The following is a 26,415-nucleotide window of genomic DNA, read 5'->3' as shown; positions in this document are numbered from 1 at the left end:
ACTAGAATATAAGAGTTTTAGCTTACAATTGCGTTTTTCGACCATTTCGGTACAGTCAAAGTTGACCGAAGGTTGAAATTTTGGCACTTACCGTTATTTATATGAAAATATTTAAAAACTAATAAAAGCTACAACCATGGGTTGTTTTTAATTGTATTGTGCATGAAATTGTGCACATTTCCATATATAAAACTTTATGTAATGGCTAATTTAAAATGGTGCAAAAATTATGTCAAAGTGACGAAATAATTTCTGAGATGTGTCACTGATACTTTTTAGTGCGACAAGAAAGAAATTCGCGCTTGCGCGCCTGTGTAACGATTGTAAACAAAACAACACCTTGATCCGTGAACTCCCAGCATCCCCCAAGGAGCATGATTCAAAAATTTTTTAGGCCCATAAGTATTTTTCCGCGAATTTTTTAAAAAACTTTTGTATGTCGACGTAAAATACGTCCAATCGGCACCCGACAGACAATTTATCTTGACGTAAAATACGTCCAATCGGCGTTAAAGGGTTAAGAAACTTGAGGATAGGCTGTCTTCTGGTATGACAAGTCCTTTTTTCTAATTTATTGGCTAAACTGAATGAGGATTCTAGTAATAGGGAAAAAATGTCTAATTGTTCTTTTTCAGCTCCCCTGCCTGCTCCAGAACCAGCCCTAACGGTGCTGGGGGCAATGAAGATCCACAGACCTGAAGGGAAGGAACTGTCGTGCCCCTCCCCCCCCTGGCGTGGAGCAGGCAGTGTCAGCAGCAGATTTCCCCCATTCCCCAGAAAGTGTGAGTTGTAAAAATAACTTAGCAACAGGCGCCACTTAGCAATAGGGGCCACGAAGACAGTTACAGATGCTAGCATAGATGTATTGGAAGAGAGTTGCAAGGACAGCTCTCTTCTTGTTCTGATTTCAATCATGGTAGGTCTGGGTCTTTGAATCCTTCGAAATTTTTGTTCCCTGCCGCTAGTTTGCCTCGTGGTAAGTCAGTTAAGCCTTCCTTGGATATGGTAGGGTCAGGTTCAGCAGTAGTAAGTAGGGAGGAACCCCCTTCATTGTCTAAGGTTCCTTTCCCTTCAGGGGCTGCCTCAGAGCCTTTCGCCATTGAGAGCGTGTTGGATAAGATTGCTTTTAACATAGCGGAGTATAACGCGAACTTCTTAGGTCTCTCTCAGGGGTACTGACAATTAGTAAGGCAGTGTTTTCACCTGGGGTTTCCTAACATTCAGGATCATGTCCTCAGGAATTTTCTTGAGTTTATGAATGAGATGCATCTCGATTATCAAGGGGCAATGAATCTATATAATTCTTATATCTGAAAAGGATGGGTTCGTCTCCTTCTTTGGTACACTCTTCGTCTTCACCCTTCCTTCCTGTCTCGGGAGTTACTCCAGTTTCTTTACCTTCTAAACAGACCTCTGAGGACTTCTCTCATTCTTCCTTTTTGAGCCATGTTTCGGTGCCCCCTTCGGTACCTTCGTCGGTAATGTCTCAGACGTCTTCCAGGGACATGCCTCCAGAGATTTCCTTTTTACCAGGTCAAGTTTCATCCTGGGTTTCTGGTACTCCTTTTCCAGAAAGGAATTTGTGCAGTATGTTCCGTTCAAATCAGCCGATAGGTATAGGCAAGGAGTTGTTGGGTATGGAGCAAGCACATCAGGCACCTTTGAGAGATTCGGCTCTGGCTCTGCAGATCCCCACAGGTTTGCTTTCCACATCAGTTCCTCTGCCTCCAGGAATAGCAGTGAATAGGTGTTCATTAGTGACGTTGTTGTCAGTAGACCACAGTCATGTTTTAACCACTACATTAAGTGCAGGCCCAACAGGTATATCGGCTACCTGCCCGACTTCCACAATCAGGGGACTAATGGTGGTTCCAAGTTTGACTTCTTCTTTCGTTCCTCCTCCTTCTTCTTTGGCTTTCTCTCCTCCGGTTCAGAGCGGTACAGGTGTTTGGAGTAAGGGTTATGGTGTTGGTTTGAGTTCGGCTTCAATGCCGGAACTGTCGGCAGTTGGAATTCCTTCTTCTTCCTTTGATGTTTCCGCGGTTGTGGGTGTCCGTCCTCCTAAGACAAGGGTTTTCTCAGGTGGTGTAGGTATTGCGGCTTCTCCGCTTATTGGTTCTGGTGCGGGTTATCCGAATCGTTTTGCTCCGGATCTGGCTCCTGCACCTTCGCAGAACCCAAGGTTGGGTTGGTTCGGCTATGGTTGGCATGCAGGCTACACCATCCTCTCTCAGTGAGGGTGGGGTTTCGCAATCTGGGTCATTCACCTTGGGTAGATTGGGACCAGGTGTGGCGCAAACATTCATGGACAGTTTGACTGTGTCTGGTGTTACGTCAGGGTTCGGGGGGGACAGAGGTTTGGCGCAATCCTTTGTGGTTGGCTCAGGTTCACTTCAGGTAGGCTAAGTAGGGAAGGTGAGGGTTCGGAGGTACTGGGTTCCCCTTCCACAGGGTTAGGTAATTCGGGGGTCTGTACTACCTCTTTTTCTGCTCCTTTACAGCATGATGAGATAGACAAGGAACTCTCCGGAGAGGAAGAAGGTACGGTTTCTTATTCAGGTTTCGAGTATGCGGGAGAGAGCGAATATAAGCGAATGGTGGAGTTCATTCACTTCCTTTTTCCCAAGTCCAAGGTCGTGGAAGAACCATCGAAGCCTAACCAGGTAATGTTTGATGAGCTTTACTTAACAAAACCTACTGTTCTTCATACGTCTTGTATACTAAGTTGGTTCGGTAGGGTGAAGCAGGCATTAAGGGAAGCAGATGCTCGATTGGCTCCAGTAGTAGATTCGGGGAAACTAGATTAGGGTTTGCTTCTCAGTAGTAAGCCTTTGTATAGTATTGCTGGTAACCCTTCTTCCGGCTCGAGGGTACCGTTGAACGAGTCTGTAAAAGCGCTTCTATCCAGAGTTCCTTCATTTAGCAGGCAGGTGAGTACGTATTTCCTTAAGGGAGGCTTCTATACTAGAAGACACTTTTAGGGGTCAGTCTGAGGCTCTCTCGCACTCAATGTGGATGCTTTCGGGTCTGATGGGCTTCCTGAAGTGCGACGGATACGCACCTTCGGATGCAGTCATTTTCGACAACCTCGTCACATTAGTTTCCATACGACTAGCTCATCAAGCAAACATTTCGGCAGGCTGTACAACATGCTCATCGGGAAAAAGAGGTAGGATTTATCCTTGAGCCATCTTCCTCCCCACTTCCCGGACATTCACAAGAGAGTTCTCTCAAGGGTGCCTCTTGCACTTTATGACAGCCTTTTCAAGGAAGAGGATGTGGCTTTGATGGTTAACTTTGTCTCGTCTACTTCAGCTGTTGAATCCCAACAGGCGATGATCCGCATAGCGGCTCAGGGTGTCAAATCACCTAAAGGTTCCCATATCCCTTCGCCAGGTAAACGCGCAGGTTCACGATCTCCCGTCAGGTCCCCTAAGAAGGTACGGTTTTCTTCTAAAATTTCAACAGGTGCTTCCAAAACCTTGGTGTGTAAGAAGGGTTTTCGAAAATAGGAGACGTTACCCTCGTCGATACCAGTGGGGGGTTGTCTGTCCCACTTCGCAGACACCTGGGAAAAATGGGGTGTGGAGGTTTGGGTTGTGGAGGTTTTGAGGGAGAGGTACAGAATTCCCTTTAATTCTGTTCTTCCTGTCGGACTCTCTGGTTCATCTTCCCAGCTATTCCCTGTCATCCATCAGGGGTATAGCCCTGGCTTCAGAGATTCAGTCGCTACTGAACAAGGGAGCGATAGAAACAGCTCCCCCGTCTCCGGGCTTTTACAGTAGAATCTTCGTAACCACCAAAGTGGGAGGTACTTGGAGGCCTATTATAGACCTTTTGGGGCTCAGTTGCTTAATTAAAGCTACAAGATTTCACATGGAAACCTCTCGAGTGGTGCTGAGATCAGTCTGGAGAGATGACTGGATGATTACGGTGGACCTCAAGGATGCCTACCTCCAGGTTCCAATACACCAGGAATCTCGGAGGTTCCTTCGTTTCACAGGTCCATACGGGTCTTTCCAGTTCACAGTCCTCTGCTTCGGGCTGACTACAGCACCTCTGGTGTTTACGAGGGTGATGTCTCCAACTTTATCCATCATGCAGCATCACGGCTTCCGTATGAGGAGGTAACTGGACGATTGGCTAATCCAGGCTTCATCCAAGGAAGAAGCTATAAGAGCAAGAGATTTCCTCCTAGATTTTTGTTGGGCCTTGGGGATCCGAATCAATACCGAAAAAAGTTCGCTTTCTCCTTCTCAAGTAAAGACCTTTATGGGAATAGTGATACAGGCACTTCCTTTGAAGGCTTTCCTGATGCAAGACAGAGTACTATCCTGTTTGAGGCAGGTAGAGAACTTCTTGTCGAACCGATCCCAGCCAGCAAAAGAGCGGAGAAGTCTGTTGGGGAGAATGTCATCTCTGTCCCTTCTGATTCCAGGCTCTCGTTCTCCGGGTGTGCTCTCTACAGGTATGTCTCAGGAATCGCTGGGACTTTCGGGAAGAGAGCGCAGTGATAGTCTAGGACGATTCCTGCCTCGAGGATCTTCGGTGGTGGTCAGATGAAAGTCATCTGACCATTGGCGTAAGTCTAGCTCTCCCGATTCTGGATGTTCATCTGTACACAGATGCCACAGATCGGGGTTGGGGAGCAACCCTGGAAGAAACTCGGGCCAAGGTCCTTTGGAGGGTTCCGGATCAGGAGGAGTCTATAAATTTTAGGGAACTAAGAGTGATAGAAGGAGCTCTAAAAGTTTGTACAGCTGGTAAATGGAAAGGTTGTGGCACTCTTTTCAGACAGCACTACGGCCTTAGCGTATCTCCAAAAGGAAGGGGGTAAAAGATTGGTGACACTGAATTAGATCGCTCGGAGGATATTGCACTGGTGCGAGAACCACAAAGTTTTGTTGCTTCCCCAATTTATTGTGGGGAAACTGAACGTATTAGTGGACGCCTTGAGTTGCTCACAGGAAGTCCGAGGGAGCGAGTGGACCTTAGCACAGGAAGAAGTGCATGTCTTGCTGAAGAGGTGGTCAGCTACTGTGGACTTGTTCGCCACCAGGTTAAATTATCGTCTTCCAGTCTATTTCTCGCCGGTAGTAGATCCCATGTTTTGTGGGACAAATGCCATGCTACATGCATAGGACAATATGCAAGTGTAAGCCTTCCCTCCCTTTGGCATGATAAACCAGGTACTGATGAAACTGAGAAACTGCAAGAACATGCAGATGACTTTATTAGCTCCATTTTGGCTGCAGAAACCCTGGTTCCCGGACCTCTTAGAGATGTTGTTTGAGCCCTCGGTGGTCCTACCACAAAGGAAGGATCTACTCAGACAGCCACATTTCCATAATTTCCACAAAAACCTTCACGTGCTGAAGCTAGCTGCCTGGAGACTGTCCAGCGAGCAGCCCGTAACTCCGGTCTCTCTTCAGCAGTGGCTCCACAGATCTCCTTTTGTTTAAGGAAATTGACTAGGAAATTATACCAGGTCAGCTGGGCGATGTATCGCAGGTGGTGTAGGAGCCAAGGGCACAGTATTTCTCTTCCAACTCTAGCAAAGGTTGCTGATTTCCTCCTGTTTCTTAGGAAATCTAAGAATTTGTCCTATTCAACTATTACACGTTATAGGTTGATGCTCGCAATCTCTTTTAGGTTTCATCTTCAGGAATTATCCAATACTAGTAGAATATTGCACGACCTCCTGAGGTCCTTTAAAATTGAACGACCAGTAGTCCCGCTTTGGGCCCCTTCGTGTGTTTAGTGGCAGTTCTGAACCTTTTGAGTTCTCAAGTGTTTGAACCTTTAGAAAGCTTATCTTTGAGGGAGCTAATGAAGAAGGTATTGTTCTAGGTATTGCTCACGATCAGTTTCTTCTTACGTAAAGTTATTTTGCAATCTATTTCTAGTGATTCGGCTAGTTTGTCCGGTACCGACTCCCGCCCCAGAGCACACAGTATCAGGGTATGGCGACATCGGCAGTGTTCCTTAGAAATGATTCTGTGTCGCCGATTCTAGAGGCAGCGTCATGGAAGTCGACATCTGTGTTTACGTCTTTTTATCTGAGACGTCCAATTCTCGTCGGAAGAGGGTTTCTCTCTTGGTACTTTTGTGGCAGCCAGTGCGGTGTTGTGTTAGTCTAGGAATAGTGCAAAGTAGGGAGGAAGGTTTTTTTTTTTTTTTTTTGTGGGTTGTTTAATAGTTTTAAGCATTGTACAGTTTATACAAGTTATATGTTGTCTTGAATGTCGTGTCCTGATATGGGTATGTGGTTGTATGTATGAGGTACAAGAACCTTTGAACCTTCGCACACACTCTGCACCAGGAGCCTGTAGCCTGCAGAGAACATCATAGAAAATCTGTTCTTGGAACTTCTCTTCCATACATGTGAGGCTAGATAGCCACGTGGGAGGTTTTCAGTTCCCCTCCATTCGTGCAAGGTAGATTATACCTCATGGGAGGATAGCGTGACAATGACGAGACTATTACTTACGAGACTGACGTCGAGGTACTCTCCCCTTCAGGCATCTCACCTGATGGACAAAATACATTAGAGACCCAGACCTCGATCGTATTATAACTTGAAATAATCGGATTTCAAAGGAAAATTTTTAGTAAGTGTTGCATCTGAGCTCAACCAAAAATCTGGAAACCGACCCAAGGAATCATATGATTTTTGTAAACAGTCGCCTCTAACAGGTGTTGTTCTCATGCTCATTTGGTGAGGAAAATGGTAAGAATCACAATTGTGAACTTAAGATTGTTGAAAATTTATAAAGTAAGAGGCATTCTGTGACAATTTAAAATCCTGTGATATTTGCAATGATAGGCTAACCCTTGAAGTGTAGATAGTTGTATCAATAGTTGGCTACAGTCACAACTATCGACACTAAAGAAAACATTAGTAACCTAATATTAATGGTAAAAACCAGGTTATTCAAGTGAATCACTAGTGATACAACTTTTGATACTGTAAACAAAACAATTAATACAGCAATTACCGTAATTACCATAATTAGACGTTAGGATGAGCAAGTTTTTACTTTGTTACGGAGTAGGATCTCTATCCATAATTCTAAAAGTCGAAAAGGTCTATAGGCCTAAATATAAATATTTTCTGGAGAAAATGATAATTAAAGGTTTTTGTGATGTTAACAGCCCCCCACGTATCCTTAATATCGGGATTCTTTCCAATTTTAAAGGCATACATTTATGAGGATCTACTTTCAATGGGTATTACTCCGCCGATAATGATGTCTGATGTCACACTATAAAGCATACAGCGGCTATGAAAAGTGCCCCTATTCTACAACAATAATTTGAGAGAAAAAATTTTAATATCATAACACTTATTGAAAGATATTTTAAAGTGATTTTGCATACAGTATCCAGTAGACGGTATGATTTGTTTACGTCTGCTCACTGCCACTAGCTAGCGACTTAACCCTTAAACGCCGAAGCGGTAAAAAAAAAAATGTCTCCCGTGTGCCGGAGGTGTTTCAGAGTGAGCGCGGAAGCGGAAAAAATATTTTTTTCAAAAAATCACAGCGCGCTTAGTTTTCAAGATTAAGAGTTCATTTTTGGCTCCTTTTTTTTTTCATTGACTGAAGTTTAGTATGAAACCATCAGAAATTAAAAATATTATCATTATCATATATAAATAATGCGATATATGATAGCGCAAAACGGTTAAAGGTAACAAGTTACTTTTTCTTTTGTTGTAATGTACACTAAATTGCAATCATTTTGGTATATAACACATTGTAAAACGATAAAAGCAACACAGAGAAAATATTATCACAAAATAATGCATGAATTCGTAACGCGCGGACGTAAACAAATATTTTTTTCAAAAATTCTCCATAAATCTAAATATTGTCCTAGAGACTTCCAATTTCTTTCAAAATGACGACAAATGATTGAATATTACTATACTGTAAGAATATTAGCTTACAAATGCAGTTTTCGACCATATCTGACGAGTTAAAGTTGACCGAATGTCGAATTTTTTTATATATATTTTTTTATATGCAATTATTTCGGAAATAAGAAAAGCTACAACCTTCAAATATTTTTCGTTTTATTCTACATGAAATTGCGCACATTTTCATATATAAAACTATGAAATGCCTAATATGAATCTACATGAAATTGCGCACATTTTCATATATAAAACTCTATGAAATGCCTAATATGAAACTGAGCAAATATTCCGAGAATGGAACGTACGCATTTCGGAGATTTGTGGCGGAGAATCCGCGCGCAGAGGGAAGGAAAGTTTTTATTTTTAAATTCACCATAAATCTAAATATTGTGCTAGAGACTTCGAATTTGTTTCAAGATGAAGATAAATGACTGAATATTACTATACTGTAAGAGTTTTAGCTTACAATTGCGTTTTTCGACCATTTCGGTAGAGTCAAAATTGACCGAACGTGGTTTTTTTCTATTTATCGTGATTTATATGCAAATATTTCAAAAATGAGAAAAGCTACAACCTTCAATCATTTTTTTTTGTATTCTACATGAAATTGCGCACATTTTCATATTTAAAACTTTATGTAAAGGCTAATTTAAAATGGTGCAAACATTACCACAATCGCACGTATGATTTTTTCGGAAGAGTTACCGCGTGGACGTAAAGAAAATGTTATTTTTTTCATAAATTCACCATAAATCGAAATATTGTGCTAGAGACTTCTAATTTGCTGCAAAATGAAGGTAAATGCTTGAATATTACTAGAGTATAAGCCTTTTAGTTTACAATTGCGTTTTTCGACCATTTCGGTAGAGTCAAAGTTAACCGAAGGTTGAAAATTTGTCACTTATCATTTTTTATATGAAAATATTTCAAAATTGATAAAAGCTACAACCATGAGTTGTTTTTAGTTGTATTGTGCATGAAATTGCGCACATTTTCACATATAAAACTTTATGTAACGGCTAATTTAAAATGGTGCAAACATTACCAAAATCGCATGTATGATTTTTTTCGGAAGAGTTACCGCGCGGACGTAAGGAAAAAGTTTTTTCATAAATTCACCATAAATCAAAATATTGTGCTAGAGACTTCCAATTAGTTGCAAAATTAAGCTAAATGCTTGAATATTACTAAATTATAAGAGTTTTAGCTTACAATTACGTTTTTCGACCATTTCGGTAGAGTCAAAGTTGACCAAAGGTTGAAATTTTGGCACTTATCGTTATTTATATGAAAATATCTCAAAACTGATAAAAGCTACAATCATGAGTATTTTTTTTTATTCTACATAAAAATGCACACATTTTCATATATAATACTCCATGTAACGGCTAATTTAAAATGGTACAAAAATGATGTCAAAGTGACGAAATAATTTCCGAGATGTGTCACAGATACTTTTTAGTGCGGCAAGAAAGAAATTCGCGCCTGCGTAACGATTGTAAACAAAACAACACCTTGATTCGTGAACTCCCAGCATCCCCCAAGGCGTGTGATTCAAGAGTTTTCGGCTGGTAGGCCTAAAAGTATTTTTCCTCGAATTTTTAAAAAAACTTTTGTATGTCGACGTAAAATACGTCCAGTCGGCACCCGAGAGACAAAAAATGTCGACGTAAAATACGTCCAGTCGGCGTTTAAGGGTTAACTTACGGAATTTTTCATAAGTTTATGATAACCTGACATAATTCGGCTTATTTTTAGTGTTTTATTAATTTCCTGAGAATTAGGCTTGATATTCAATGTTTTTCTTATTAGCAACAATAATTATGCTTACCCCATACAGTACATACTACGTACCTAGCCTAGCCTATGGCGCTAAGTCAACCATCGTATTATAGCCAAATTGGGTGTACGTAGGGTAGTTATTTTACTAAGTATATATTTAAAAATGAAAAAAAGTGTGCTGAATGGTATGTTACACTGAACTTATTTAATTGTAATTTTGTGTATTTATGGGTAATGTTTTGTATAAAAAGGCAAGGTTAGGATTAATCCATTTTCAGTTATTTCTTATGGGAAAAAATCATTCAGATCTCGACAAAATCCCATCTCGTCACTTCTTCTGGAACGAATTAACACCGAGGTCTAGGGCACTACTGTATGGGTGAGTTCAAAGACTTTATGAAAGTATGTCAAACTGAGTTACCTGCTTATGCCTCAGAGGTGTCGGGCTGATAGTAGAATTGACCCCACCTCCGTGTAAATGTTAATCGGGCTAATTCAGGTGTTCAGAGAGTGTATTGCAATATGAAATTTTCATAATAAAACTAATATTGTAATACTTACCTGAACACCTGAATGACTCCCACCCTCCTCCCCTCTTCAATGATTAATGATTATTGCAGTTGAAGGTGGGAACCGTCTGCTGGCCGATATCTGGCAGCAGTGTTGCCAACGGTAATTAGTTAACTCAGTAAACAATGTTTACCTGCAGCGTTGGTAGGGCTGGCAGTTAAATAAGTGGGTAAATGAGTGGGGTTATGTTCGGGCTGGGCAGATGACCAGGGCTAATTCAGGTGTTCAGGTAAGTATTACAATATTAGTTTTATTATGAAAACTTCATGTTATATAATTATACAGATTTCCTATTTTACGCACAGTATTCTGCTTGGAGTTAGGAATGTAGTAAAGGAGAGTTTTAAGAAAGAAAAATGATTCAAAATTTATTATTACAGTTTACTCTTATTTGCTATTATGAGGAATGACAGCATGTTTAGGTGGTGGTATAACAGTTCCCAACTGGTATTGTATGATTCTTTTTTATGATAGTTGGGTAGAGTTCACTTATTTATTTATTTATTTATATTTTCTTTGAGTGTGCTATGCTTGAAAATGGTACAGGCATTGATAGTCTGTTTCCCTTTCTATAATTTTTATATAAGGAATATACCAAGTGTAATAACAACTATTATTTTCAACTTGTTGATAGCTAGAATTTTGAAATTCGCAGTAGTGCTACTTTTGTTTTGGCTAGTTGACTAACCCTGCTGGCTTTCAGGGTAAGAGTGGAACCAACTTGGCACAGAGTTTCAATTTGTTTTTGCCGGCTCATGGCTGTATGTCAGATATATTAGCAGCAGTGGAATTTTGGATATTTTCACTTCTCAGTTGGTCATTTTTGTAGCAATTGGTGAAATATTCTTGTTCTTTGGTAGCTGTTTTGGCACAATTAGATAAGAGTCAGGTTTTTATAGACCATAATTACCAATTTTGACTGTTAATTCCTGAACTTAGATTTTTAAGCTTTGTTGACAGTAGATTGACTGGTGATGTCCAACTCTAGCTCACAGAGTGTTATGACATTGATGCAAGGGCTGCAATACTAGGTTAATTAAAGCTTATTATGAGCCGCAAACTTTATGCACTAATTGCAGGGGTCAGATTTGTTCTCCCAATTTGACTTGTCAGGGATGTGAAGTCTGGGACAGTACAATTTGGAAAATGCCAACTAGCCATTTAACTAAGCTAGAAAGAGACAAGAAAAGAAAGTGGCTTTTAGAACCATCAGTAAAAAGACATTAGCTAGTCAGGAGATTGCTAAGTCTGTTGCTATTAATATATCTATGTTTTAACCCGTATCTGTTCCACCCATTCCAAGTTCTCAGCCTTTTGCACCTTTACCTCACCTCACCTCAACTCCCTTGTTCCCAATCCCAACCTGATAGTCAGCCTTGAGTCAAGAATTAACCAGAAATTTGGTTTGACGATGAATGCTATGGAGCTTTTAGGCTCTTCAGTGAAAGTCCTTATGGACAAAGTGGGTAATAAGAGTGTAGGTGATAAAAGTGTTGGCGATGTGTCAGTGGAGGAGGTGGTTGCCCATCTTGCTGATTCTCCTAGGTATAGGTCCCTGGAATACTCCCCTAAACCTTGGAGGAGTCATACTGGTAGCCCAAGGGAGGTTTTTGGGGTCTGCTCTTGGACAGTCGCCCTCTCAGTCGGACCTGTTGATGTTTCCTGTTACAACAGAACGCCACTAGAAAGGCAACTTTATGGAAGGGTGTTGTCCTTCGTCTAGTCTGTCTAGTTCAGGAGATTCTAGCCCCAGGTGCCAGTGGTGCTTTGCAGATGAATCTCATCTGCTGAAAAGATGAGCAAGGGACATATGCCATTCTGCACCAGTTCCTCCCAAAAGGTTCGGAGAACTTTTTTTAGCTCGGCAACCATCAAGCAGTTTCTGAACAATCCTGACTGTTTTTCCCATGAGCATCCAGAGTTAGAGGGACAATATTTGTCTATTAAAGGTTCCTCCTCTCAGAAATGCTCTTCGGCTTTTAAAAAGTCGTTGTCTGAGTGCCCAGCCAACACTCCTGAGCTTTTGTGCTTAACCCTCTTACGCCGGAGCGGTAAAAAAAAAATTGTCTCCCGTGTGCCGGAGGGGTTTCGGAGTGAGCGCGGAAGCGGAAAAAATATTTTTTTCAAAAAATCACAGCGCGCTTAGTTTTTAAGATTAAGAGTTCATTTTTGGCTCCTTTTTTTGTCATTGCCTGAAGTTTAGTATGCAACCATCAGAAATGAAAAAAATTATCATTATCATATATAAATAATGCGATATATGATAGCGCAAAAACAAAATTTCACATATAATTGTATTCAAATCGCGCTGTGCACAAAACGGTTAAAGGTAACAAGTTACTTTTTTTCGTTGTAATGTACACTAAATTGCAATCATTTTGGTATATAACACATTGTAAAACGATAAAAGCAACACAGAGAAAATATTATCACAAAATAATGCATGAATTCGTAACGCGCGGACGTAAACAAATATTTTTTTCAAAAATTCACCATAAATCTAAATATTGTCCTAGAGACTTCCAATTTCTTTCAAAATGAAGACAAATAATTGAATATTACTATACTGTAAGAGTATTAGCTTACAATTGCAGTTTTCGACCATATCTGACGAGTTAAAGTTGACCGAATGTCGAATTTTTTTATATATATATTTTTTTATGCAATTATTTCGGAAATAAGAAAAGCTACAACCTTCAAATATTTTTCGTTTTATTCTACATGAAATTTCACACATTTTCATATATAAAACTCTATGAAATGCCTAATATGAAACGGAGCAAATATTCCAAGAATGGGACGTACGTATTTCGGAGATTTGTGGCGGAGAATCCGCGCGCGGAGGGAAGGAAAGATTTTTTTTTAAATTCACCATAAATCTAAATATTTTGCTAGAGACTTCGAATTTGTTTCAAGATGAAGATAAATGACTGAATATTACTAGACTGGAAGAGTTTTAGCTTACAATTGCGTTTTTCGACCATTTCGGTAGAGTCAAAGTTGACCGAACGTGGTTTTTTTTCTATTTATCATGATTTATATGCAAATATTTCAAAAATGAGAAAAGCTACAACCTTCAATTATTTTTTGTTGTATTCTACATAAAATTGCGCACATTTTCATATATAAAACTTTATGTAACGGCTAATTTAAAATGGTGCAAACATTACCACAATCCCGCGTATGATTTTTTCGGAAGAGTTACCGCGCGGACGTAAAGAAAATGTTATTTTTTTCATAAATTCACCATAAATCGAAATATTGTGCTAGAGACTTCCAATTTGTTGCAAAATGAAGGTAAATGCTTGAATATTAATTACTAGAATATAAGCGTTTTAGCTTACAATTGCGTTTTTCGACCATTTCGGTAGAGTCAAAGTTGACCGAAGGTTGAAATTTTGGCAATTATCGTTATTTATATGAAAATATCTCAAAACTGATTAAAGCTACAACCATGGGTTGTTTTTAGTTGTATTGTGCATGAAATTGCGCACATTTCCATATATAAAACTTTATATAACGGCTAATTTTAAAATGGTGCAAACATTACCACAATCGCATGTATGAATTTTTTCGGAAGAGTTACCGCGCAGACGTAAGGAAAAAGTTTTTTCATAAATTCACCATAAATCGAAATATTGTGCTAGAGACTTCCAATTAGTTGCAAAATTAAGGTAAATGATTGAATATTACTAGAATATAAGCGTTTTAGCTTACAATTGCGTTTTTTGACCATTTCGGTAGAGTCAAAGTTGACCGAAGGTTGAAATTTTGGCAATTATCGTTATTTATATGAAAATATCTCAAAACTGATAAAAGCTACAATCATGAGTATTTTATTGTTGTATTCTACATAAAAATGCGCACATTTTCATATATAATACTTCATGTAACGGCTAATTTACAATGGTACAAAAATGATGTCAAAGTGACGAAATAATTTCCGAGATGTGTCACAGATACTTTTTAGTGCGGCAAGAAAGAAATTCGCGCCTGCGTAACGATTGTAAACAAAACAACACCTTGATCCGTGAACTCCCAGCATCCCCCAAGGGGCGTGATTCAAAAGTTTTAGGCTGGTAGGCCATAAGTATTTTTCCGCGAATTTAAAAAAAAAACTTTTGTAAGTCGACGTAAAATACGTCCAGTCGGCACACGGGAGACAAAAAATGTCGACGTAAAATACGTCCAGTCAGCGTAAGAGGGTTAAGAAGGTTACTGAGATCCTGTTGGCATCCAGGTGTTCTGCTCATATGCTCCCATCGGCTCCTGACCATTCAGTAGTGCCTGAGTCTCCTTTAGCGCATAGTCTTCTGCTCCCAAGTTCTCAGCAGTCTCCGAGCGTCTACTAGTGCCTGATTTCTCAGTGCTACCTGAGCATGTATCTTCCAGAAAGTGCCTGTTGGTGCCAAAGTGCCCATAAAGTGATAGTTTTATGTCAGTGGAAGAGGTGGCTGTTCATCCCATCGACTCTCCTAGGCAAAGGTCACTGTTACACTCCCCAGTGCAGGGAAGGAGTCAAACTGGTAGCCCAAGGGAGGTCAGTGGAGTCTGCCCACGAGCAGTCGCCCCCTCAGTTCACCCTGTTGTTGCTTCCCAGGTTGCAACGGAGAGCCATTGGAAAGGTGTCTCCTTGGATGTGCACAGACTGCTGAGTTCCGATGACTCCTCTCCATGGCGCCAGTGGCATTCAGGGAGCAAGTCCCTGATTTTGAAGAGAGGCGGTTCTGATCCAGCTCCTAGAGAATCACACCCTTTTGCAGTCATTGGGACAGCCCAGAATGTTTTTCTTCCAACTGCCTCTTGGAAATTGACGCTCCTCCTGCACCCAAGGGTCGTCGTCGCTCTTTGGTTCCTCTTCAAGCTCTGGTATCTGTTGTGTGTAATGCTTTGCCTGCTGTTACGGAGCTGTCTGTGTTTTCGTCGTTGGATGAAGTTGAGTGTCCATTGGCGCCCGAGTTCCCTTTAGTCAAGCACCAGTTAGTGCCTGCTTGCGTCGTGCAGGAGTGCCCATCGGTTTCATCGGCTTCTGCTGCTGCTTCTTCTGCTATGGCAGTGGATCTTATTCAGTCAAAGCTCAATGGTATTTTGCTCTTACTGAATAAGCCTCCTCCTTCAGTTCAAGCTCACATGTATCCATTAGCATCCATGGCAGTCCAGCAAGCGCCCACAACAGTTCAGCTAGTGCCAGTAGTGATTGAAGTTCCCTCAGCATCGTCTCCTCCTTCAGCGCCGCAAGCTCCTGTAGAGGCTGTTTTGACGCAGACTTAGGTTGATGCGGCTACACCTCAGGCACCTGCAGATGCGGATCTTTCCCCTATTTTGTCTGAGGATGAAGCTACAGAGGAGCAAGAGGCTCCCTCTTTAACATATGTGGCTTTAATGAAGTTCCTGCTCGCCACATATCCATCTTTCAGCACACCGACTACTCTGTCTCCTGAGTCGACTTTTGTTATGGATATGCCTTCCGCTGACCCTTTGAATGTGCCGAAGATGCTTTTGTCTTCTTCGGCTAAGAAGGCTTTTAAAGAGATAGACGTTTGGCTTGTGGAAAGAGGGAACAAGTTAAGACCTCTTTTAGTTTTCCCCCTTCTCAAATCTCCGGGTGGAGATACTTATCTTATGCTATGAAATAGGCTCCTTCCTTGGGCATTTGTGCCCCTTTGCAAGATTTTTCTGGTCTTGTAGATGCCGACAGACGCTCGGCCTTTTCGTCAGCAAAGATTTTGTTTTCTTCCTCAGAGTTGGCGCATCTTTTGTAAACCAATTTCGAAGTCTTTAAGGTTTTCAACTTTCTCAACTGGTCTGTTGGTGCTCTGGCCCGCAAGATTAGGTCTTGCCCTTTGCATTTGGAGAACTTCCTGGCAGACTGGATGGAGGCCTCACTCAACACAATGGGATCTGGAGAAGAAAAGTACACAGGCTCTCCTTGCCCAGTCTTCAAAAGACCTAGAGATCCTCCAGCGGTGGTTTCGAGACATCTTCCCTCGAGAGGCCAGCCCTTTCAGGCTAGACAAAGATCTGTCTCCAGATCTAGAGGACGTATGAGGTTCACTTCCAAGTCCATCAAGAAAGCTTCTTCAAAGGGTTCCTCTTGCAAGTGAGGATGCCGTTCTCCACACACGAGTAGGGACCAGACTTCTCATGTTTTGGGAAGTATGGCAAAGGAAAGGAATAGAACCTTGAATTATCAAGGTTCTGAAAGAGGGCTACATTATCCCCCTCATCAGGAAGCCTCCCTTAGTCAGCACGCCTGTCGTCTTAACAGCTTATTCAAGAGGATCAGAGAGGTTTTCGGATCTGGAGGACAAAATAACCTCTCTTGTAGAAAAGGGAGCAGTAGAACTTGTTCAAGATCGTCATTCTCCCAGGTTCTACAATCGTCTCTTCCTAGTCCCCAAGTCATCTGGGGCTGGAGGCCCATCCTACACGTCAGCACCCTGAATGCCTTCATCGTAAAGACGGAAGTTCAAGATGGAAACAAACCAAACAGTCTTGTCCTCCATTCACTCAGGAGATTGGATAACATCTATAAATCTCAGGTTTGTGTTCGAAGGGAAGATTTTTCAATTTCGTGCCCTTTGCTTTGGACTGACGACAGCATCTCAAGTGTTTACCAGGGTAATTGCTCCCATAATGAAGTGGCCACCTTCAGGGGATGCATACGACTGGCTCCTAAGAGCCCAGTCAGAGAGTCATGTGGGAGGCCCTCGAGAAGACTTTTTAGTCCAGGAGTTAGGAATCCTTGTAAACTCCCAAAAATCACAGTTGATTCCCACTCAGGAGATTCAGTATTTGGGAATGATTATAGTTACTCAGAATTTTTGGGTTTTTCTGACCCAGAAAAGGGTAGATCTTGCCTAAAAAAGATTCAAGAAGTTCTGGCCTTGAACGAGTGCTTGACCAACAATTGGATGACTGCTGGGGTTCCTTTCGTCGATAGAGCAGTTTGTGTCGCTCGGCAAGCTATATCTCAGACCCCTGCAGTTCTTCCTGAAAGTGAGCTGAAACAGGAAGGAGCTTCCAGACTCACATGTTTTTCTTATAACGCAGGAAATAAAAGAGGGCCTTCTTTGGTGGAATTCAGAGAAGAGACTGTCGGAAGGCAAGTCTCTCTTTCAGCTGAACCCCGACCTGAACTTCTTTTCAGACGCGTCAGACCTGAGGTGGGTACCGCATTTAGAGAAGAGCTTAGTCTTGGGAGTTTGGTCCCTAGAACGAAGATCTCTGCATATAAATGTGAAGGAGCTAAAGGCAATACACCTTGGCCTTCAGGCCTTGCACAACACCAGTCACCTGCTGGACAACGCCAGCTGTCCTACCCACTCCATTATGAGCAATGCAACCATCACTTATAAAAAGGGGATTAAGTCTCATGGTCATCAACCAGTCATAAGCGAGCTTTGTATTGATGTCCTGTTATGTCATGGGTGACCACTTTAATGCTAGCAGACCGAGATTAAAATGCCTTTCACACCCCCCCCCCCCCCCCCCCCCCCTCTTTACTCCACTCATGGGCTTATCTCCACCATGACCGTAACCTCACAGAGAATTGGAAACATTGATATAAATTCTGTGTAACTCCACTCTTAGTTTAAAGACAGCCACTTGACTTGCTCCTATCTGCCTTCTGCCAGGACTGATCTACTCCATCTTCACAGGCCTTAATACCTGTATTTTTTCCTATGATGTTATTGTTTAAGTAAATTGCTCATGTGACTTTTTTTTTAGTATTTCTAAGTAATAGGGCTGCACCTACTTTTACCTTGGAAACTGACTTTTAATACAGTTTTATTGCTTTTGATAAAGAATTTGGCAAACACAGTAACCACCAGGGGGCCATATGCTCCACTTGGGGTGCAGCTGAGGGAAGGTGGAGTACTTGGAAGGGTGGGTGTTGAAGGTACAAGTTGGAAATGGGTTTTTTTTTCTCCACTTGCAGCCTCTATTCAGCGAATACCAGACTTTTTAACCTTCCTCAGAGATGAGAAACATTTGTCCGTTTCTGCCATTAGGGGCTACAGGGCGGCCCCGAGTTAGTGTTACGCCTTAGAGGTATCGATATCTCGTCCTGGGAACTTTCCTTGCTAGTTAAGGGGTTTGAGCAGTTGAGTTCTAGAGAGCTCAAGCCTCTGACATGGGATGTTTCCTTGGTTCTCAAGAGCTTCATTAAGGGTCCATTTGAGCCTTTGTGTTGCTCATCTGACAGGAACTTGACGCTCAAGACAGTTTTCCTTCGGCCTTGGCATCTTCCAAGAGGGTAGGAGAGCTCCACGGTCTGAGATATGATGTGAAGCACACCTGGGGTTGGGAGTCGGTGTCCTTCGAATTTGTCCCGGAATTTGTGGCCAAGACCCAAAATCCCTCTGTGCATGATGATGGGTTTACTTCATTTTCCATTCCATCACTGAATGACTTTGTGGGTGGTGATGCTCAAGAACTTTTGTTGTGTCCCGTCTGGGCCCTGCGTTGCTACCTTAAAGGGCACGGCACCTTAGACCAGGCTGCCGCAGACTTTTTGTTAGCACAGGACGTACAAAGAAAGAGGTGTCGAAGAATACTATCTCTTTTTGGATACAAGAAGCCGTCAGACAGGCATACTTGACTTGATGATTCCGCCACCACGTCTGTGGAGGCTAGAGCGCATGATGTTAGGGTTATTGGTCCCCCTCTGGCTTTCAAAAAGGAACTTGGCTGCACATAGAGTGCTGAGCGTTGGTACTTGGTTACGCCAGTCCACATTCACCTCTTTCTATCGTAAGGATGTTGCCCACAGATCTATGGACACGTTTTCCCTGGGTCCTGTGATGGCTGCCCAACAGGTTGTGTAACTCATAGTTGTCCTTAACAGGGCACTTTTTGTATCTTACCTAAGATGATTGTGTGGATGAGAGAATGAGAGAGTTGGCTGGTCTCTTTCTGTCTCTTGTACCTTTCCTTCTTCCTTCGGGCGTTTTAAGTAGTAGACACGTTATTCTGGACTGGTCTGATACAGGTAAGTTACCCATACTGATAGTGTGGTCGCTTGGTATACAAATATCCAACCCTCTATTCAGTAGCATATGCTCCACTCCTTGGCAAGGGGGGAGTTTGTAGCGATAACAAACCATGTTGTGTTGGATTGTTATTGGACAGTCAAAGTTTCTCTTTGTTTCCCTATACAATGACTCTCTCATATATCATTGTACATCACTCAGTGTTTGGGTAGTTAGATTTCAGTTTATCTAACTTCTCACGGGCTTCAGTCCCTCTCCGGAAGTTATTTCTTCTGGAGCTGGACTGGTAGGTAGGTCCCACAGCCAGTTTAGGATGTCTTGCACCTCCCTCTAAGTATGAGTCTATCCTATTGTTAAGACCGAAGGTTTGTTCGCATATGAACAAATGACAAATTTTCTAAGACTTTGTATTTTTCATAGCTACAAACCTGAGGTCTTAACATTATACTGCCCACCTCTAGCTGCGCCTCTGTCTACTAAGACATCCTGAGTTGGGAAAGACTTGATGCTGTGGCGTAGGTGCGTGGTCCTTGACCACTCTTTACCAGATATACACACGCATTGCCAGATCTCACTAGATTCCTTGCTTTCATCTGCGATTTAATGGGATCCAGCTAGGTACTAGAAATTATCCTATTGTTAAGACCTCAGGTTTTTAGCTATGAAAAATACAAATTGTCTTAGAAAATTTGTCATATTAACAATCAAAATACTATAGAAAAACTTAATTTCCAAGGAAATACCCGACACGCCACTATTGCTTAGATCTAACCTTCCCCTTTTTTTATTTTTTTTTTTAAGTAGTTCTTACCACCAGTGAAGAATGAATGCCAGTCATTTTACTTACCCATATGTGCTAGAAAGAAAGTAAAAATAAAAATAGAAAAAGTGATGTACAATATAAATTCTGCTGATGCAGCTGCAGTGTTTAGTAAAATAATGTTTGAGGGAGGGTCTTGTACCAACAATTAAAAATTGAAATAATAAAGTAATGCAGCTGCAAACACAATGGAGGAGTCAGGCTGTCTCAGGTCACATGTTACCGTAGGCCTAACGTTAGGTTTTGATGTTAGAGACGATTCAGTAGCAACTAAAGAGCACCAAGTGCGTATATACTCCATATATGAAAGGGTAAAAGTTCTGCATTTTTTGTACTGTTGCTAAGGAAAATAATAAACAGTGGAGCTGTTATGAAGTTTTGTAATTTTTAATTGAAGATTATGTCATATTTTACATGCACTGTGTAAAGTCTTGTAGTATTTTCATATACAGCTGTTGAATTTTAAAGTTAAAGTATAATTTTCATTTGTATAAAATGATATTTGAGTGATTTCTTTATTTAAAAGCATTGCATGCTTTGCATTACACAAGTTTCTACAGCACACTTCTGAGGTTTTTCTTGATACTGTTTTTTTGTTTTGTTTTACCAGTTTTAAATCCATCACAGACTTGAATCGTCACATATCAGTGCACTCTAAAGATCCACCCTACTTGTGTCCCTTCCTTGGGTGCGGTTATGATTGTCGATCAATGACCACTCTTAACAAGCACATCAAAATGGTAAGGATAAAGTAGAAAGGTATGTAGTTTTGAGTTCAGTGTATACCGGAGAGTAAGAATGTACTGTAAGGAAAAGTTCTTTCTTTTGTTAATTTAAATGGAGGAGAATATAGTTTGGGATTGAAATTGTTCAAGTAAATGGATAGCTGATGTCCTTGATTTTACACCCATGTAATAAACTGTCCTCCTAACCTCATATTTATACCTGGGACAACATTCATGATTACTACTCCCAAATGCTGCAGTTCACTTTTTCATGGCAGAGATGGTTTTAGAGATTAAAATGGATTCCCAGTTCAGAGGGAAACATGAGGATGGAGAGGGGGATTTCAAATTATGGAAGATTGTAGGGGTAGGGGAAAACAAATGCCTGATGTGAACAAAGTGCTTGGTTGGTGAGAAGAAGAAACAATCACCAAAGTAAATTTGGGAAGAGTTGGCCTGATAGGTGTCATGAGACTTCTGAGAAGGAAGGGAGCCCTATTTTAAAGTGATCTAATCCCAGAGCTTGTAAGCACCGTATTCCAGGTGCGCATTGTATTGTTATGGAAGCTGATGGTGTTTTTTTTCTGCCCCATTTATGTTTAAGCATTCTTTTAGCCATGTGTGTGGTATCATGTCAAAGGCCTTGTAGGCAATCCATCCCATACTGAGGTTGGTTTTCCTTCTGTTACTATTCTTCATTACAATTTGTCTATCAGGAGCTGGTCTATTTTGTCCCTACACTTCCTTCTGCAGCCTTTCTGTCGGCAGGGATGGTGTTTTTATCCTCTAGGTAGTTGTAGATGATACATGTTAGTAACTTTCTCAATACTGGTAGGCAGGTGATAGGCCTGTAGTTACTTGCTATATTTCCCAAGTTCTTGTCATTTTGTACTAAGGATGTTCTCCCTGTAGGGCCTTGAAGTTTTTGAGCCAGTATTCATGGACTTCACTGGGACCTGGGGCTTTCCAGTTGGGCATTTTCTATAGTTTGTGTCTGATTGTGGCTGTTGTGATCTTGGTGAATCTTTGTTTTATTCTCCCCACTTCCTCTGCCTTGACTTCCTGGAGCCATGCTGCATGTTTATTGTGTAACACCAGATTGCTCCGTATGTTTTCCCAGAGTTTCTTACTCGATTCAGCTTCAGGAATTTCTTGGTGGTTGTCTTCCCCTCCTAGTTGGCTGTACATATAGTCTTTTCTGGTTGGTTCTGAAGAGTTTGTTCTGTTGGTATCATTTATTCCTGTTCATGTACTATTTCAGCTTGCCACAGATTCCTTGTTTTGCAATCTTTGATTGTTTTGATCAGTTTTCCAGCTAGTGCTAGAAGATTATCCTAGGTTTGTTAGCTATAAAAAATACAAATTGATTTAAAAATTTGTCATTTTTATATCTATTGTTTTGTTTTATCCCATTTCCTGTACTTTGTATTTCTTGTTCAGTTCCTCCCTTGTTTTCTTGCTTCTTAGCCTTTTTTCTGCTATTTCTTTCAGTTTACTCAAGTCAGATCTCATCACCATGATTTGTTTTTCCTGGTGCCTTTTCCAAGGCGGTTGCTGTTTTGGTTTCTGTTGGGTTGTTTGTGATGGTGGTGTTAGTGTTAGTATCCCCGTTAGTTCTACTACTAGTCTTGCTCCTGCATATGCCAGGTTATTTGTTTCTATGATATTGGTGGTATGTATTAGTCTCATTTTTTCATTGACTTCAATTGTTTTCTCCCTCAGTTTCTTTGTGTTGTAGGCTTTCATGAAAGGGATCTTTGTTCTTTCTGCATCTGGCTTCATCTGTTGTATGATCTTTTCCAGCCATTCCTTCCTCTCCGTTACTTCTTCTGTGTTTCTTCATATGTCGTTGTTTGGTAGCTCATCATTCCTGTCTTCTTCTGTGGTATCATCTCTCAGTGCGTCTTCTTGTCCTTCGTTGCTGGGTGTTATTTCTCTTTCTGTTGTGGAGAGCCAGTTCTTTTTCTCTATGTTCCTTACTTGGTCTGCCAGCCTCTGTTCTGTTTGTGGGGTGTTATTTCTCTCATTCCAGATGCTTACCAACCTCCTTCTGTATCCTCTTTCCGTCAGGTTGCTTCTGATGTAGCATTTCCATATTTCCTCATTCTCTGGCTGCCAGATGAAGCTCCTCTGTTACCAGAGGATCTATTTACGTTGTTGTCTTCTTATCTTTCATTTCTTTCCGTCATTGCTGAGTTTGGCTATTTAACCCATAGCTGGACCCTATCCCACCAGAAGTAGATACTCATTTACAGCTGAGTAGACTGAGGAAATTATGATAAAGATCCTTTCTCATGGAATCAACTCCGAAGAGAGTGGTCACCCATCCAATGACCGACCAGCATCAATTTTGCTTAACCTGTCCATTGATGAAACCACTCTGTCACAGCGTCACATATTATTATTATTATTATAATTATAATTATTATTATTAATTATTATTCTTATTATTATTATTATTATTATTATTATTATTATTATTATATAAAAATTCTCTCTTATAGAGAGAGAGAGAGAGAGAGAGAGAGAGAGAGACGAGAGAGAGAGGAGAGATCGAGGGAGAGAGAGAGAGAGAGAGAGAAATACAATTCATACATATTGACAATACATACAAAACATGAGCTACAAGCTTAGCTGTCATTGGCTACTGCCCACTCCTACAACCAATAGTGTATTATTATGGAAAGAGAGAGAGAGTCGGGTGAACAATCTTTTATCTTTCTTTTTTTACAGATAATAAATTAATATTAAGGGATTGTACTTTAACATATGATTTATATTTGGCTGTTAACATTAATATTAATATTTGAAAATTAGTAACTTCATTCTTTTATCAAAAAAAAATGTATTCAGTCATAAAAATAAAATGAAAATACAGTAATTAGTGAATATTGTGCTATGAAAAAAATCCATGAAGTAGTGAAATTCCCCCCAATATATTTTGGGATATGTTTCACGGAAAAAACAGCAAGGTACTAAATCCGCGATTGCTGAACTGCGATCTAGCATGGGTCCACTATAGATAAGTCTCAAATAATGTGTGATAGTATAATTGAGTTATGTACAGGTACTCCTTGAATCACAAAAGCGGTCCTGCAACCACGGGGACAATGACTTATCATAGCTGCCATTCTTGAAGCCTTGACAAGGTACGAATATTCATTCAGAATTTCAAAGACAGCTGTTTGTCGTCATCACCTTGTGGGGGGAGTCGAGACGTCATATGTTTACGTCACGTATAACTTTGAACCCGTACATTAGTGTTCTGCCACTGGCTTAGGCTGCTTTATTTTACTCTTATGAATATGTTTATTTTTAATATAAGTAATAATGAAGAATGCTGCCAAAAATTAGGTAGGGATGTAAAGTATACTATGGTTAAGTAATATCTTTGTTAAATGCACAGAAGTTATTCCATAAACACTGGTACAAAGGCTCTGAATCTCTTAGTAGTGGAAGATGTTGAGAAGCTGTTGTTGGTGTGGATCAATGCAAAACAGTTAGTGGGGGATAGTGTATCTGGAGTGGTCATTAGTGAGAAAGCGAGGATGGTGCATGCCGATTTAAGTAAGAAAATGGCAACAACTTGGTGATTTTAAGGCCAGCAGAGACTGGTTTGAAAAGTTCAGAAAGTGTACAGGCATCCATAGTGTCGTATGGCATGGGGAGGCTGTGAGCTTGGATAAACATGCCGCTGAAGAATTCATTGGTGAATTCAGAGAGTATCTTGAGACTGAAGGATTCCTCCCACAACAGGTCTTCAATTGTGATGAGACAGGCCTGTTTTTGAAAAAATGCCAAAACAGACCTACATCATGCAGGAGTAAAGGTCATTGCTGGGGTACAAGCCTATGAAGGATAGGCTAACACTCTTGGTCTGTGGGAATGCCAGTGGGGATTCCAAAATCAAACCCCTACTTGTGTATCACTTTGAAACTCCCCGAGTATTCAAGAAAAACACGAGTGTTCAAGAAAAACAATGTCATAAAGAATAAATTGCCTGTGATGTGGAAGGCCAATGAATAGGCATGAGTCATGTGACAAATTTTTGTTGAGTAGGTCAATGAAGTGTTTGGCCTGAGTGTGAAAAAATACCTGCAAGAAAATCAATTAACCCTCAAGTGCCTCTTGGTAATGGACAATGCTCCTGCACATTCTCCTGGCTTGGAAGGCCAGTTGCTGGGTGAATTTAAATTCATCACAGTGAAGTTCTTGCCCGCTAATACCACTCCTCTCATTCAGCCCATGGACCAACAGATCATTTCAAACTTCAAGTACACCAAGGCACTTTCAAAGGTGCTTTGAAGTGACCTCAGACACTGAATTGACCCTAAGAGAGTTCTGGAAGAATCACTTCAGTATCTTCAACTGCATAAGCCTTATAACTAGGCTTGGCAGGGAGTGACTTCCAGGACAATGAACTCTGCTTGGAGAAAATTGTGGCCGGAGTGTTACCTCGAGAAGGATTTGGTAGGGTTTGAGGCTGACCCCGACGACCCTACGCCTGTTGTGGAGTCTATTGTGCCTCTGGGGAAGTCCATGGGCTTGAATGTGATTGCTGAAGATGTGGAAGAGTTAGTGGATGCCCACAGGGAAAAGCTAACCTCTGAGGAGTTACAAGACCTTCAGCAGGAACAGCAACAGACGGGAGATGAGGATTCCAAGGAGGAGGAAGGGAGATGGGATACTGTGCCTACTTCAGTGATTAAAGAAATGTTTGCTAAGTGGAGTGATATAAAAAATTTTGTTGAGACACAGCATCCTAACAATGACATTGCAATTCGTGTCTTTAATGACAGCGCTTTGTACCATTTTAGGCAGATATGGAAGAAATGTCAGAAACAAATGTTTCTGGACAGTTTTGTTATTTGGCAGGGGTCCAGTTACTCTCAAGCTGGTCCTAGAGCCAGTAAAAAACGAAGTGGGAAGTAACCTCAGACAGTGCTATGAAAAAACATAGAGAAGTAACTCCAAATAGGTCATGATACCTGAAGTCCTTCTGGAGGGGGATTCCCCTTCCAAACTAACTTCACCTCCTCCCTCTCCTCTCCGTCTTCCATATGCTAACAAGTCTTCCAAAAAGGTAAGAGTGATGTTAAATGTTCATTATTCATTTTGTTATTCATTTATATTTATTTCTCATTGTTTTCTGTATGTAAAACTGTTTATTCCTTGTAAAATGTATTTTTTGTTAATATTTTTGAGGGTTTGGAATGCATTAATACCATTTCAATTATTCCTTATGGGAATTATTGCTTTGGTTTTCATATGTTTTGGATATCGTAGGAGGTTCTGGAATGGATTATGTACGAAAACCGAGGTACCACTGTACATAAGTTACTTCGTGTATTTCAGCTATGGTCGGGAAAGGTTAACTTTCCTTATTTGAGTAGTGTAATATGTAGACGTAATATTGTATTCGCTACCTGACTGATTTTTTTGAGAATGAAATGCTTATCTATAAGTGTCAAATAATGTATGATAGTAATTGAGTTATGTATGTACATGTTGCTACTTTGTGTACTTCAACTATGCTCAGAGGGTTAATTGTCTTTTCTGAGTGACGTATAACGTAATACTACTTACTATGCATTCCACTGG

The 26,415-nt window shown here is 40.8% G+C and overlaps 1 protein-coding gene across 1 annotated transcript in view; it reads left to right on the top strand.

Moving 5' to 3' along the window:
• LOC135200138 (histone H4 transcription factor-like) overlaps positions 1 to 26,415 on the top strand; it is a 162,671-nt gene that overhangs the window by 107,108 nt on the left and 29,148 nt on the right. The window contains exon 8 of the mRNA XM_064228473.1: positions 20,700 to 20,829. Within this exon, the coding sequence (XP_064084543.1) occupies positions 20,700 to 20,829 (130 nt within the window). The remainder of the gene's footprint in view (positions 1 to 20,699; positions 20,830 to 26,415) is intronic.

The sequence above is a fragment of the Macrobrachium nipponense genome, chromosome 26 (genome assembly GCF_015104395.2).
Source record: "Macrobrachium nipponense isolate FS-2020 chromosome 26, ASM1510439v2, whole genome shotgun sequence".
Classification (NCBI taxonomy): Eukaryota; Metazoa; Arthropoda; class Malacostraca; order Decapoda; family Palaemonidae; genus Macrobrachium; species Macrobrachium nipponense.
Note: the sequence above shows the minus strand (reverse complement) of the source record. Positions and strands in the feature narration are given on the sequence as shown.